Source organism: Anopheles maculipalpis, chromosome 2RL (assembly GCF_943734695.1).
Source record: "Anopheles maculipalpis chromosome 2RL, idAnoMacuDA_375_x, whole genome shotgun sequence".
Lineage (NCBI taxonomy): Eukaryota > Metazoa > Arthropoda > Insecta > Diptera > Culicidae > Anopheles > Anopheles maculipalpis.
Window position 1 is genome coordinate 19332441 of NC_064871.1, and position 14767 is coordinate 19347207.

The window sequence follows — 14767 nt, forward strand, 5'->3', positions numbered from 1 at the left end:
CACAAACGCCCACAACGGAATCGTCCGGGAAACCCCCATTCCATCTCAGGGAATCATCTAATTTGATTACGTCCATCAATCCAATTCGTACCGCCCTGGCTAAGTATTCGTGCTGGTGTAGGCCCGTAACACGAACCATCTCTTGTCCCGGTGGCGACAGTTTCGACACGACGTTGCATTTAATTGTCAACCAAAGCTCGTTACTGTCAACCTGAAGGGGGAAAAAACGAAACCAGGCCTGCGGATCCGGATAGCAGGATATTTAAAGGATGCACCTGTGTTGTGATCTTTTAAAGAATCTAACAATTTGCACACTGTTCCATGCTCTTGCTATGAATCATAGTTTGTAACCATTCATCTAAAGTAATAACTTACAATAACTAAATGCAAAAGTTATCAAATATCAGTCTGAAGCAAAAAAGAGTTTTTAATGACGTACCAAAACATCGAAAGGGTAACATTAAAGCTGACGCGTGCTGCAAAAGAGGAGTAAAAATAATCTTATAACCAGCAAAACACTAAGATACCACAGCCAATGTTAAATTCATTGCCCTACTCTACCTTTTCGCTTGATCGCCAGGACGGTGACGGTGTACCGGTGGCTCTATACATACGCCAAAGTGAGGCACCCTTAAACGAAAGGACGATGCAATTTTAACGAGATTTTCATCCATTCCGTTACCGCTGTACGCGTCCACTAGTCTGTCGACCGTCAAAGCGTGGCGCGCGCGCACTCTCGGGCGGCAAAGATTGCGCTTGCAGGACTTTTTTTTTATTTTGCACTGGAAATGCTCCGCGGGACCGGGCGTTTCAGTTCGGTTATCCACCGAGAGCAGGCCAAACGTCGAACAACAGTCTTATGAATAATTCAACGACCATAATGGTTAAGTTAATATTGAAATTGATTAAGTTATGAACCGGTGCAAGCCCGGTTCAATGGTGACCTTCCACAACACGGCTGCAGGGCGCGCTGTTTACCGCGATCTAACGACCCGATAGTGCTGCCCTCCGAGAAGCTTTCAATGCTTATGCATCGATGGCTTGAGAGCGGGCTCTGGAAAAGCTACGATCGTGTGTTTTGCATACCATACGCACCGAAGTGCAAAAGGGTACGATGAAAAGGGCTTATCAGCTGCGTTGGTCTGATCTTGCTGTCGATGCGAAATGATCGATCGATTGACCAATCGAATGGAGCAGTGTGTATAAGGTCTAAAAGGTAGTTTTTTTTAAACAATTTTTCGTATAAATCAGGTGCTTGTAATATCGGGTGATGTAAAGAAATTGTAGCATAGTAAAGCTTAATCAGTAGAAGGCAAAAGTCTTAAAAATAACGACTGAGGAATGAGAAATAGATAAGAAAAAAGCTAATACAATTGAATAGAAAATGTATCAATTATAATTAAAGCTAGTCAGAATTGATGTCTTATGCACGAGCACACCGCGCATTAAGAATGTAACAGGAATGAAGCTTTACCACGGCTGGTTAAGAAATGGGCCCTTAAATTCGTACCCTAGAGCATTTTATCTCGCACCTCAATTACGTTCCCAACAAGGTGTCGTTAACGGAAGCACGTTATTTAATAGCCAGCACACAAAAGAAGAAATCAAACAATCACGGTAATAATCCTTAATTGTTATCGCATAATCTCAGCATAATTCGTATTGTACATCTCTGGGATGGTTTTTTTTAAATCTTTTTTGCTCTGCCATCAAAATTGCCCCCAAGAAAGGTGGAATTGACTCGCGCAACGAATCCAGTCTCCCGTGTCGAAATACAAGCAAGAAATCCTGGTCGGATCGCGTGCAAAACTGATCGAGCACCGGTCTATGGCGTGGGCTTACGCGTTTAACCGAGCAAGGTCGATGAATTGCATTGAACTTTAAATCATTCTCCCGCCCGCCCGTTGATGGAATATGCAGACACGTAGCAAAGCATCGGGAATCTTGGGCAGGTTTTTTTTTATCTTCTCGGAACACGATGTAAGGAAGAAAGCGAACAAAGGAAGAACACAAAAAAACCGCGATAGTCCGAAGAAGCCAAAGGTCAGTCCATTTATGCTCCAGTTTCTGCACGCACTTGGCGGGATGGGGGGAGAGAGATCGGTGGATGCAAAAAAAGGCAATTGTAGTTTGATGCCACAAGGTAAATTATCACAAAATCCCATCAGCGGAAGCGGCCAGGCGTGTAAATCGCATGTAAGATGCAGCTTTAATTTCATGTTCTGTAAGGTAGACGCGAAGGGCTATAAATTTGCTGTTGCCGATCAGCTTCGCGAAAGCTGAGCTGATTGTCGATTTGCCACCGAAGTAATGGATAAAATATGGGTTTACTCCCGGGGTTTGTCTGTCTTGTCAGCGTGAAAAAGGAATGCAAGTAGGCAACGTATAGCAAACGAAGGAAAAACGCTGGTATGGAAATTAAACACATTGGTAAAGAAGATTTGTAGGGATAACATAGTGTTAAGGATAATTGGAGCTCTTTTGATAAACCCAATTAAGAGCTTTTTAGGACTCGGAAATTTAGCAGATAGTAGTAATGTTGCTTTTTCAACAATTACGCTAATAGTGTTGGTTGCGCTCCGAATCTATTAACCTTAGTGTAGATTAAAAATTATCACCTTGACAAGGTTCTTCAACTGCCAAAAACTGTTACGGAAAACGGAAATAATGGACACTAAACTTTCATACGAGAAGCTTTAACAATAACAACAGTATCCATACCCAGAACCATCCACACTCTATTTAAAGCCCTTAAATCCTATTACCTTCGACGGTCGTTTCTTAAAAAAATAAAACATTGTGTACCATTTAAAAAGGGCATTCGAATTTGACGGTCGATAGGTTTGAAAAATAAACCATGTTGTGGGACACATCATCAACTCGAAAGGTGTATTTTCCTTCCCCTTAGATTCAAAACCAAAACACCACTTCCGTCATCTGCAGACAACGTGAAACCTGCCAATCTGACCTGTACAAGTTAAGTTAAAGGGCCACTCGGCAACGCAAGGTCACAAGCCATCGCGACGACGAGCCGGAGGTGACAGACACGGGTCGCGCTAGTTGCGTAGGCTGTTGTGCACGAATGACAGCTTCAGCTTCAGACGGTGAACAACGGAACATGGAAACCAAAAACACACTCGTTGACTTCTTTGCTATTGTGTAGCAAAACTGTTTGAACCTGGGGTTTTGCGTTCGCTGTCGGGCTTGGGCCGTTACCCGTCAACACAGCCACGGTTAGATGACAGGTGGGATATTGCATAGGCGGATTCGTTTTGACCGGTACACATCCACCGACGGACTGCGATGTCCACCCACTTTACGCAATGAATCTCTGAATAATGGTAACAATCGTTCACGAAATAGAACTCATTGCCTTCCGCCACTGAGAGCGCTCCGAACTCAGGTCATTAATTTGCTTATGCTGCGTCAAAACAGCTGTCACCAATGAAAAAGGGAATCCATTTTGCAGGCTAATATGGCAGATAAAATTTACAAAACAGGTTGGCTGGGTCACATTAAAATGCACCGTCATTTCGGGCCGTACGAGGTAGCTGAATTTGGGAGCTACTAAATTCGTGACACATCTAATTTAATATGCATAATCACAGATTCCGATCGTGTCTGTAAGTTTGCACGCAAACCAAAAAACACGCACGAAAGAACGCTCTTAAACCATCGCACCTCAGCACGCCGGATGTGGCCGCTCGATTCCGGGGTTGTTTTTTTTTTATTTGTTTTGCTTTTGTTCGTGCCGAACGGGCAAGTCAAAACTGGAAAGTTAATAGAATTCGGCCGGCGAGAGCCAAAACTAAACGTCACCGAAATGTGACAAGTCACGTTCATCACCACCAGTCACAGAACGGTCAGTTTGTTAGTGGCGACACCAGAATGCGCTATATTTGCTAGCGTTTAGTGCTATTCTTCTGCGTACATGCGTTCAATTGAGTGATTGAACTGCCCCGAACAACAAACGATTCGAAGGTGACGGCGATTCTCTGGGCCTGTCGCCTTCGGGGTGCTGTTTGATTGGATGAAATTGGCGAAACACAACCAAAGGTTAGAATAAATTGAAACTGATACTTCAATCACGCCTATCATTGATACAATCCATCCCGAAGGAAACCATTTTGTGGCAGCACTCACTGAGTGACCAAGTTGCTATTTTTGCTAACCCAGAATTTTATTCTTTTTACCAACAAGCAATGATGAATGTTGGGGTGCTCTTTACAGTAAATGTTGAATATTTAGAGAAATATAAATTGTTCTTGGATTTATAACTACGAATGTAGTTTTTTAAGTAAAATTTATCATAAAAAATATCACAAAATTTGAAAGTAACATGTAATAATTGCTGAAAAGATCGCACAAGTGAACAAGTGAGTGAGTACAAGTGAAGAGCCAGTAATTTCTATTGAAATGGAATGATTGATTAACGAGAAAATATACAAATTATACTTACGTTTTCACGAATTTAAGTAAGGTTTTTTGTCTACAATTAATTTTAAAAATTTCTTTTACATTGTATTCGACGATACGTTCAAAGTTCATGCAAACTACTTAGCTAACAATAATGCGACTTACTTCACTAACAACACATTATTACCAAAGTACATGAAAACAGCAAGTGCCAGCAACATTAAAGCGAAGGCTTAGGCGAACTCGACACAGCTTTCATACACTGTTAAACTTAAAGCAAACATGTTTGTTTTTATTTTATGAAGATGACAACGATTTTTTTTACTACTTTACCCTTTCCGTGATTGGTTGAAATAAATGTATGGAGCCAAACAGTTGAACAATTTTACACCAAACCACAAATGCAAACTCACTACTAACATCAATCGCCTGTCGTTGCCTGGTGTTTTTTTTTTCTTCTTTTTTTGAATCGTGACAACGCCATGTTTTACAACGCACGTGGTTTAAGCCGCGGCTCGATGTGTGCGCGTGAATTCAACTTTACGGTGGAGACCTACGAGAGATCACGCCAGACAGGTTTCCGGTTGCGGAAATGGCCTCCTTTCTGGTTGCCTGCAGCGCACACACGGGCATGTTGACCATCTATAAGGCGGCATTTAATAATCGAGAATCGGCGGCGCGATGGCGTTAATGAGTGTCATGATTCTTGTTCGATCCAGTATTTTATAATCATCCTACCATTCTCGCCGCAAATTGTTAGAGCGAGATGCGTATCAAAAAACTGCCTATAAACAGGGCGCCCACACTTGCATATATACACACACACACACACACACATCTTTATTCGAGGAAGAATTCGATCATAAACCGGTCTAAGCGATTCACGTTTTCTCGACGCACAATGGTCGAACGGGTTCCGTTTTGTAACTAGGTAGGGATTATTGGTCCTATTTTTTTGTATCAATATTATTCTTGAAAAACACGCATCACAACAAAGGATAAAAACCACAAAGTGAAGTAGAGAAAGTAACAGCTATTAATAAAAACAATCGTTCATTTAGTTACAGTATTATAGAATCAGGAGTAAACATGTTTGTGAAAATTTTAAAATTACTCCCTTTTAAAGAAGGAATGAATAGATTGCTTCCATGATCGTACATTAAAAACACGCGGATTTCCATAAACGCACACACTGTTTAGAAGTATTTTGGTTTGTCTACATGGAACTAACTAATGTACTCGATATGATGCATTGCTTCTACTGCAACGCTTAAATATAATCGCGTGAAACTGCGTGAATCTAAGGCAGCAGACTGCGCTAGTGAGCTAAAATGTTGTGCTAAGAACGAAGAAGGTGAAACAATTTCGCTACTGTCGATATACTTCTAGGCATCTACTTGTTCACTACCGAACTTCTATCACAGGCAGGTACGTTAGGTCCAGAAAACAACCGAGTGAGAACAAAAAAAAAAAAACAGAAAAATGAAAAGAGCAGAAACAACGGAACGGAAAACTTACTGCCAGGTGAGACTTCCGGTAATGCCCTCACGCAGTCGATCTCGCAGGGAACGCTGCCGGCTAGGACCGGGCCCGGTCGGTAAAGTTGGTGGGCTGCCAGTTGTCGACATTTTATTGCTACCGAAGAGCGACAGTTTCGTCGGACTACCGCTGACTGATGGCGGGACCGGTGGTTGATGAACGGTGGAAGGTGATGCGAACCGCACGGGCATGCGTTTACGATTGTGTGGCGAATATTGTTTATTTGTTGTTGTTTTTTTTTAACGACAGCGTGTTTGGAATGATGTGTTTTGCGAAGGGGTGGCCAGAGAATGGCAACACGATCATAAACAGAATGTTTGGCCGGCAGAATACGGCAGAACGAAAGGATCGACAGTGACGGAATTGTGAGGAGTGTGGTTGTAGTTGGTGTAAGTTGTTTTTATTTTTGTTTCATTTGTAATGGATTGATTAAATTGAGATGAAGCGATGACCCAGTTGCAGCATTAATGATATTTTTTTTTGTAGAAGAAAAAGGAACAAGAACAAAACTTTATCAACGTAATTCAAAGAATTCGACGATTATGCATTGCAACAACAAATAGCTTAAGAACGATGAGAATTTCTTTTGTATTGAAGTCTTTGGTGAAAAGAATATTACGCTTGAACAGAGGAAATTATGATACGATATAATATGAATGACAAAAAAATACAAATACCGAAGAGACGATGAACTCATTCATCAAAATTCTTTTTTAATTAATGTATTCGCAACAAAAGACTATTAGAGTATATCTACAAAATATTTCAAAAAACAATTCTCTTATAAATAAATAACCAAATTGAAAAGAAACCATACCAATGAGTAGATAAATATGCACCAATTGAACCAACTGAAATGTAACGAACAACAAAAATAAAACTCTTCCAAAATACAATGATAATTATGTTGTTGTTGAATGTGTCAAACCTAAGATAAACGTGACTGCGAGCACATAAAACTTTAGACGAAAACTTAAAACATTAACCAAAAACATTTACTTTAGCAAGCGCAAAACGTACCGCTAGCGAACGACAGCGATGATTCGATGGAATTTGCATTACCAGCCGTCGAAGAAGCGAGCGACGACGAGGATGAGGTATGCGCGCTAAAGCCACCCGCTCCTGCAGCACTGAATGTGCGCTGCTTCGGTGAGCAGTCGCGAGATGGCGTTGTCATAGCTAAAGAGAGTGTGGTGAGGCTGCTGGCGCACAAAAGCAAACGGATCGCGTGTGTACTGGATGCGCTTGGTAGAGCGATACTAGTGGGGGCACGTGCGCTTACTCCTTAGCTCAAAAGTGTCCTCGATGGAGCGCGTAAAGATGATGAAAAACTAATCGGAAACGATGATCGGAGCCAAGCAGGGTACTGAGTTTGAAGGTGGACTGGATGGAAGTCTAATGGATTACGAGCACGCATCGGCAAGCATGTCCAGAATCCATGCAAAACTAAGTACTGTTCTTAGCGTTTGCTAGCCTATCTAAGGAACAGAAAAAAAATTGGTGCATATAAACGATGGCCCATTTCTTATGAAGAAACGCAATCTTGGCTTACCTCATTGCAATTTTTATACAATTAGCTTCCACGATTGCTAATTCGACTTAAATCGTTTTGTGAATAAATGCACTTCGATATTTACGGTGACAATCGCTGTCAAATATATTGTCCTTTTCATTTCTTCATTTTAGCACTACACTTACGAAATTAACAGGATGGGAATGATACATATTTCCTTCGCTAAAACGAAACCAACCAACATTTACACACACACTTATTTATCATTACCACATACTATTTCTAGCGGTGAAAAAAGACACTTTGCACAACTTTGTCCAGGCAGCAATCAAAGCCAATTCATTGTCAAAGTTTGACAATTACGGCTTACGCATTTCAATTCATTTTCTAACGGAATCAATGGAAAAGAGAAATGAGCCACATGTTTACGTCTGCAATATCGGCAATGATAACCAAATAATCAGTTAGGAAGGAAGTTTTCCAATAATCATTCATTTATGGTCGTTACGTTCCGGCTTAGCTCTCAAAGCTCTGCTTTACGCAAACGGTTGCAATATTAGGTAAATAGCGAAAGTCTACAACATAAAAACAGTCTCCTACCTATCATTTCGATTGTATTTTGTTTTGCCAAGACAACAACGCATATGAATACATTGCATATGCACATTGCATACTGTTAGGCGTTCTAAAAATGGGGAGTGAGATTACATTTTCAATCCATTTTTGACGTGCAAGAGTCATGTCGAGGGAATAACCATTGTTATCAAATCAATTACAGTATTATCTATAAAAGACGAAAATATCATGTAAAATTTTTAGTTACAAAAGTCAACGTATCACGTTTAAAACCCTACCAAAAGACTATGCAGACCCAAGTCAACCAAATGTTAAAAGAAAACACGAATGAACAATAATCCAATTGCAACCAGTTGCACCCGTTAGCTGGCAAGGAAAATAGCTCTGATTTCGCTTAAACTATAGGTTTGATAAAATAAAACACCACTACGCTAGCGCAAAAGTCATCTTTCCGATAAAGCAACACAACACGGTTGGTGAACGCACAACACAACACACGGCACAACACAGGAAAACGCTGCAAAGCCAGGTAATGGTAATGAAAAATGAACCTTTTATAGAGCGAGCGTTGAATGATGGCGGAAAAATAGGTACGTAAAGAAGATATGCACAAGAGCGTAGAAGAAGAGATATATCGTAATACTGACAAAACACAGACACAAAGCAGAGTGTGTAAGAAACTAAACAATTCAACAAGAAGAAAGAACGGGTGAAAGACGAACGTAAATATGAGAAGAAGAAAATAGCTTAGCATGAGTTCAAATAGAGTGATGTTTAGAGGTAGAAGTGATAGAATGAAACACATACATTTGTGGAAACTGCAGTGAATCGATGGAGGCGCCTGGTGCTGAGTGTATCGTTCGATCGTTCTCTTGACGTTTTTTACCCTGATGAGGCAAGTCGCTACGATTTTTACACACACCTTAACAAACTGTACTCATTGTACTTTAGAAGGGATGAAGAAAGGATGAACAAAAGATTTTATGAAATTGCTTCACGGTAAACAGTTCCGATTGTGTGTAAATGTTCGGCTTAACGGTGTTCATGGTACTGAAAGTGATTAGAAAATATGCGTACTGGGTGTAGGTGGCTTCGTGTGTTTGAGTAGTGATGTCGGAAGGAAACGGTCAGTTTTTAACAGTCCGACAAACGTGAGAGTTAATTCCAACAACATCCATGCACCAATTTACTAGGATGCTTTTGGTGCATCGATAGAAAACAATACTCGCGGCAAGTAGAGTTTTACAATGCACTCAAACATTTTTTGCAAGGTGACATCACATGTTAAGGTTGAAAATAGAGAGAAAGAGAGAAACAAAACAACGCGTTGCCGGAAGAGAGAACATAAACAAACGGTGAGCTTTTTTTTGTCAGTTCGAAAGCACAAACTTAATCGGTTGCCAATTGTTTGATCCTGAAAGAAAGGAGAATCCAAAATAATCGGAAGAGAGGAAAAAGAAACCAAAAGACAAAGAGAAGAAAATACAAAATTATTAGATCAGAATTTACGGTTATCGTACCATTCAGGTAACAACAATGTGTAGATAAGATATCTACGAAATTCGAGAACAAAAACGCAGAAATTTAGTTTTGCATATACCAGTAAAGGAAATAATAGTATGCAATTCAAATCAGACATTAATTTGAAAACACTCATTAGAAACGGGGAAAAAATAACAATAGGCCAAACTGCAACAATCACTCAAGGAGAGGAAAAATGTGGGATTTAAAATCGTGCCAATAAACAACGAGAACAGAAAATCAAACTCACACTGAGAGTAGAAGAAATCCAACAGAAGAAAGAGAAAAAAAACATATTTACACCGGTGTAGAGGTTGAGGTGAAAAATTCAAACAAAACGTGTGTACAAACTCACTCATAAGCACAAAAAGGTAACGAGGCGTTAGGTTATAGAAGTAAAATTCAGGCAACGAGTCCGTACGATTGCAATAAGTATCGTTGCAAACCCTAATTGTGCAACATTCTAAGCGACAACTGGCAGATTTCGTGCTGTGTATGTGTTCAGCTCATTTTATCAGTACAAGAAGAAGTAGGAAATGTTTTGTATATTGAAATTAAAAAAAAAAAGTTCTAAAATAAATACACTGAGGATCACTACAATACAAACGCTTAACGAGAATTAAATTCTATCGCAATGCAAGCAATAAAACATTTTTTAATGACTCTGTCTGTTCTTCTACGTAAGATAACTATAAGAACAGGTTTTTAGGAATAACAACAACAAATTCAAACGTATTTTTCTTTCTTTTATAATTTTCAACAGCCTCTGCTACATTGCTTAATACCAAGAAGAATGGATACAGGACAGATGCTTTTAAATAAAGCATCTTTCGAGAACTAAAGCAATAAAAACAACGAAGTACGGGCTATTGCGATGTAAACGTATGAAATGCGTCGTAAATTACGAACCTATCTGGCAGTGCTTCCCTGTTAAAATCCGCTTACTATTTTGTTCGTATAGTTCGTAGGTTACGGACGCTTTATATTACGTAAACCTCCAATACAAATTATTTCGACACCATTAGCAACGTAAATGAAGCGTATTAACAGGCGCACATAATTATTATGGCGTTCACATTGTAATTGGAATGTCGGTTTTTTTTCCTCAAGAAATAGCAAAATAAAAAAACGAATGAAAATATCAAAAACTTTACGTATATAGAACACACACTCACGCAAACACAACGCATATGGCATGAACAAGTGCATAAGAAGTACATTACAATTCAAATCAACACGAGCAGAACGATCCTTTGGCAGGTTGAATTACACTCACCTGAAACGAGAAAAAAGGGTAAAATTAATTATAGGTTTACATGTTTATAATTGGTTGAAACAAGATTAACACTACAATTACAATTATTGAATAGTTGTTTCCTAAACAAGAAATTGAGTCTATTTCAACTCGATTTAATAATATTTATAATATTTTACTGTGAGATGAGATCCCCTGCGTCAGGTTTGGGTTCAAACAGTTTCAATTACTTAAATTTTATTTTAGAAATACACTTCAACAGATTCATCAAAGCACAGTACGAAAGATCATGCTGTAAATGACAATTGCATAACGCAAAAATACACCAGATGTCGAATCAAATAAAGCAAATCGCTTGTTTCGCCGGCTGAAGGAAATAGCTTTCAGCATCGAAACAACATGACAGCGACATCTGTGCAACGCTGAATGGTTGTACAATATGATAGTTATAAAAATAGTCGTCGTATTGTAAATGGCATAGCATTCATCGAGTTGACAGTTAAACTACATTTCTCTGAATCCTTTCTTACAAATCACGGTACCGCATATACCAATAACAGCAGCAAAAGCATCAACTCAAGTGCGAAATAAAAACAATCCAAGTCGATAATGCTCTTGCATGCGGTTATGCTTCCCTATAAGTAGGTCAATCAAACGGTGTGGAATATTTGTTTGTATTTTCAACAAACTATTGTATAAATCAATTAATTCAATTCACGGTTTTGCAGTAACTTGAACGCCAAAAGCGATTTATATCCTGCATAACGCTTTAAAAAACTTCCATATTAATAGGACTTAGTTTCATCATAAATTATCAAATATTCCAAGTCGCATCTGATCCATCTTGAATGTATCCAGTACCGTTGTCTTAGAATCGCATTGGGTTGTATGAAATCAACTCACACGATGTCGCTAAGTCCATCCCCGATAGTCTTCGGAGGAGGGCTAATCCCAGCATTTTTGTTGAAAAGTATGGCCATTCGAGCAGCAACCATTTTTATACTTACGGATCCTCATCAGACCAGGGCATCGGTTTTGGCGTATATAACATGGTATCCGAGACATATTTACAACTACGCCAGCCATGCTCGATATATGTAGCGGAGCTCGCCGCAATCTTTTACGCCTTGTTGATAATAAGTGCTTGTCTTCCAGACGAATATTTTATATTCTCGGACAGTTTAAGCGCTCTTAAATCTGTGAAGGCTATTAAGAGCCCGGACTAGTTCATAAAAGAAATTTTAAAGGACTTAAACTAATTGTTTGAGAAATCATTCCGGATACCTCTTGTTTGGCTGCCTATACATTGCGGTATTTTCGGCAATGAAAAGGCAGACCAATTGACCAAACAGGGTGCTTCGGAAGGCCCTTTTTCGACTGGCTTATCCTACCTCTCGAGTACATGCGTGCCCCACAGTCTCTCTGCATGGCTCGGTGGCCGAATTTGTGGGACAACGATGAGCTCGGGAGGTTTCTATATTCGACCACTCCCCAAGTGTCCTTGAACCCTTGGTTCCACGGCATCTCAGGTGATCGTGCGTTCATTCGAATGATGTCTTGGCTAAGGCATTTCGCTTTGGGCGCGCATCTCCAGCGTATAGGACAGGTCGACTCCAAAGTATGTGGCAGCGGCCTCGGATACCATGACATAGATCATCTTCTACGGCCTTGTGTGGAATACGAGGCTGCTCAACTCGCCTTGTTGGACGCAGTCCAGGGCATTGGAAAGTTGAAAAACACTCCAACTCGGGACAGGCTGGGACACTGCGACGAGGTCTACCTGAAAACTATCTTCCTTTTTTGCCGTGTTAACGGATTATTAGTGTGATCCCCTTCACCCCCCCCCCCCCCCCACTACTTCCACTGTTTGTCTGTCTTATAAGTGTTGTACCACGCTTGTATAAATGGTGATGGTGATGGAAGTTGCACCGACCGATGCTATGGACGGACAAACCAGCGAAAGAGAGAAGAAGGACACAATGAAGGAATCTTCGAATCCATTTCAAAGATTCAAAAAACGATCAAAACCAACGCTACCATCTGGACCACGAGCATGGTAACGCCCGCACACACCCCGGGATAAGGTGCCCTCACACGATAAGACCCTCACTATGAACACGACTTTGGCTTTGGATGACGGAACATACGCAACGTAACAACCGAGCACACCCGGAATATGATGCCCTTTCACGGCTCGGAGAAGGAAATGTCTCCCAGCAAAGGTGAAAGGAGTATCTTACTTTTAAGTTTACTGTAAGCAATACTGCCCGGTCCTTTATGAATAAAAAAAATCAAATTTTATATACATTCACAACAAACATTAGATCGACAGAAAAGGCCTCTGACGACGATTTTTTTTAACCGAAAAGTATTTTCCGTGGCAATTTTTTCCGGCATACTGCATCGAACGAAGGAGAGGAAAAGCAAATGAACTACAAAGATGAGTTTCAAAACCTCTAGAGCATTCATCAATGTGATAAATACACCATATCCTTCCTTTCTTTTTTCCCATTGTGTATTCGTATTCGATTGTGTTAGATCTGATTGATGTTGAGAATCGAACAATCGTTTTCATATGCAGCTTCACATTGAATCTTAGTAAAAATCCTATGAAATACCACTCGTAAATACCAACGGTTTGCTCTCTAGACCATATGGCAAAATGTTAAAGAAAGCTTTTCCTTCGAAGAAGGACAGATTATTGAAGGACCTCTCTTGGTGCAGGTTTGTGCGCTGCAGTTAATATATTCCAAATTTATTGTATGTATTGCTAAATAGTGAATGAATCTATTATGTGTTCTATTAGCTATTATCTGTTAGTGTTATAGAATCTAATATGATTTGTATATTCCAGATGCATTCAAAATAATTTATTGTTCAATTATACAAAATCAAGTCTAAATCCAAACCTTTCAAACTCGTCTTTTGTAAATTGATAAGCTCGAAATGCTAGACGACATTGGACATTTTTTTGGCTCATATTGAAGTCTCGAGAAAATTAACCTACTTCCATTACGAAAATGCTTTTTCCGTTGCACATCGATTGTCACTTCTCGATCGGCCGCGAGCCACAGCGCAAAACGGATCCAAATAGTTGGCCGGTCTGGCGGCCGTCCAATTATTAACAACTGTTGAGTGTTCCATTTCCAAAACAATCTCGAAAGCGTACTTGTTAGCTTTCATGGGTCAAGGACGATAAAACCCTTTTGGAAATCCAACATCTCGTCGCGCAATCGGTGCTTGTTGCCACTAGTTTGCCAGATAGTGTTCTGCTAGTGACATTGTGCTACACAAGTTTTCTTAAATGCTTAGCACAATTTCATTCTTCTCATGTTGCTGACGAATAATTTACTATTTTATCTATACAAATCATACTGATATCATTAAACAAAACAGAAAAAAGAAGATGAAGGGCTTTGATTATTATTTACATATTAAAAACTCCCGTAAAATTATGAGCATATGGGTTTTAGACAACAAAATTTATAAACTACCAGCACAGGAGACACCTTTTTCCCACAAAATGAACATTATCAGTAAACGTCACGTACAAAGCGCACCCTTACACAAAGTAAATCATTAACTTCTGCTTGTCCTTTTGCCAGCAAGCGAATAAAATTTCCATTTTATGTTTGCGTGCGGTTGAATGGGTTTCGGTGAAAGTCCTGTGTAAAACAAATTTTCCATCGCGATGCTAAAGAAAAATAGTACACATCGGTACTTCTCATCGGCCTTGCACACATTTCCATCCCATCTGGCAGCGTAAAGCTTGCCACATAAATTTCCTCGGAAAAAAGGCCGCATTTACGTCGTCAGAGCTTCATGGCATTATCTGCCCACCATCGGTGGAAGCATAAAGTGTAATCGTGACGTTTTCTTTCTCTCTCGTTTTGTTCGCACACCACTGCAGGAAACGATTTGACGTCCAGGAACGGTTGATCCTAAAC

The 14767-nt window shown here is 39.9% G+C and overlaps 1 protein-coding gene across 2 annotated transcripts in view; it reads right to left on the reverse strand.

Moving 5' to 3' along the window:
* LOC126556721 (TLD domain-containing protein 2) overlaps positions 1-7140 on the reverse strand; it is an 82799-nt gene extending 75659 nt beyond the window's left edge. The window contains exons 1-2 of one of the 2 annotated variants that reach the window (XM_050212183.1): positions 6976-7140; positions 5935-6088 (exon numbers count right to left, since the gene is read on the reverse strand). In XM_050212183.1, coding sequence (XP_050068140.1) covers positions 5935-6088; positions 6976-7132 — 311 coding nt within the window. In that variant the 5' untranslated portion in view covers positions 7133-7140. Of the gene's footprint in view, positions 1-5934; positions 6089-6975 lie in introns of those variants that run through there. The other variant, XM_050212173.1, reaches the window with a different exon arrangement.
* Between the last annotated feature and the right edge of the window lie 7627 nt (positions 7141-14767).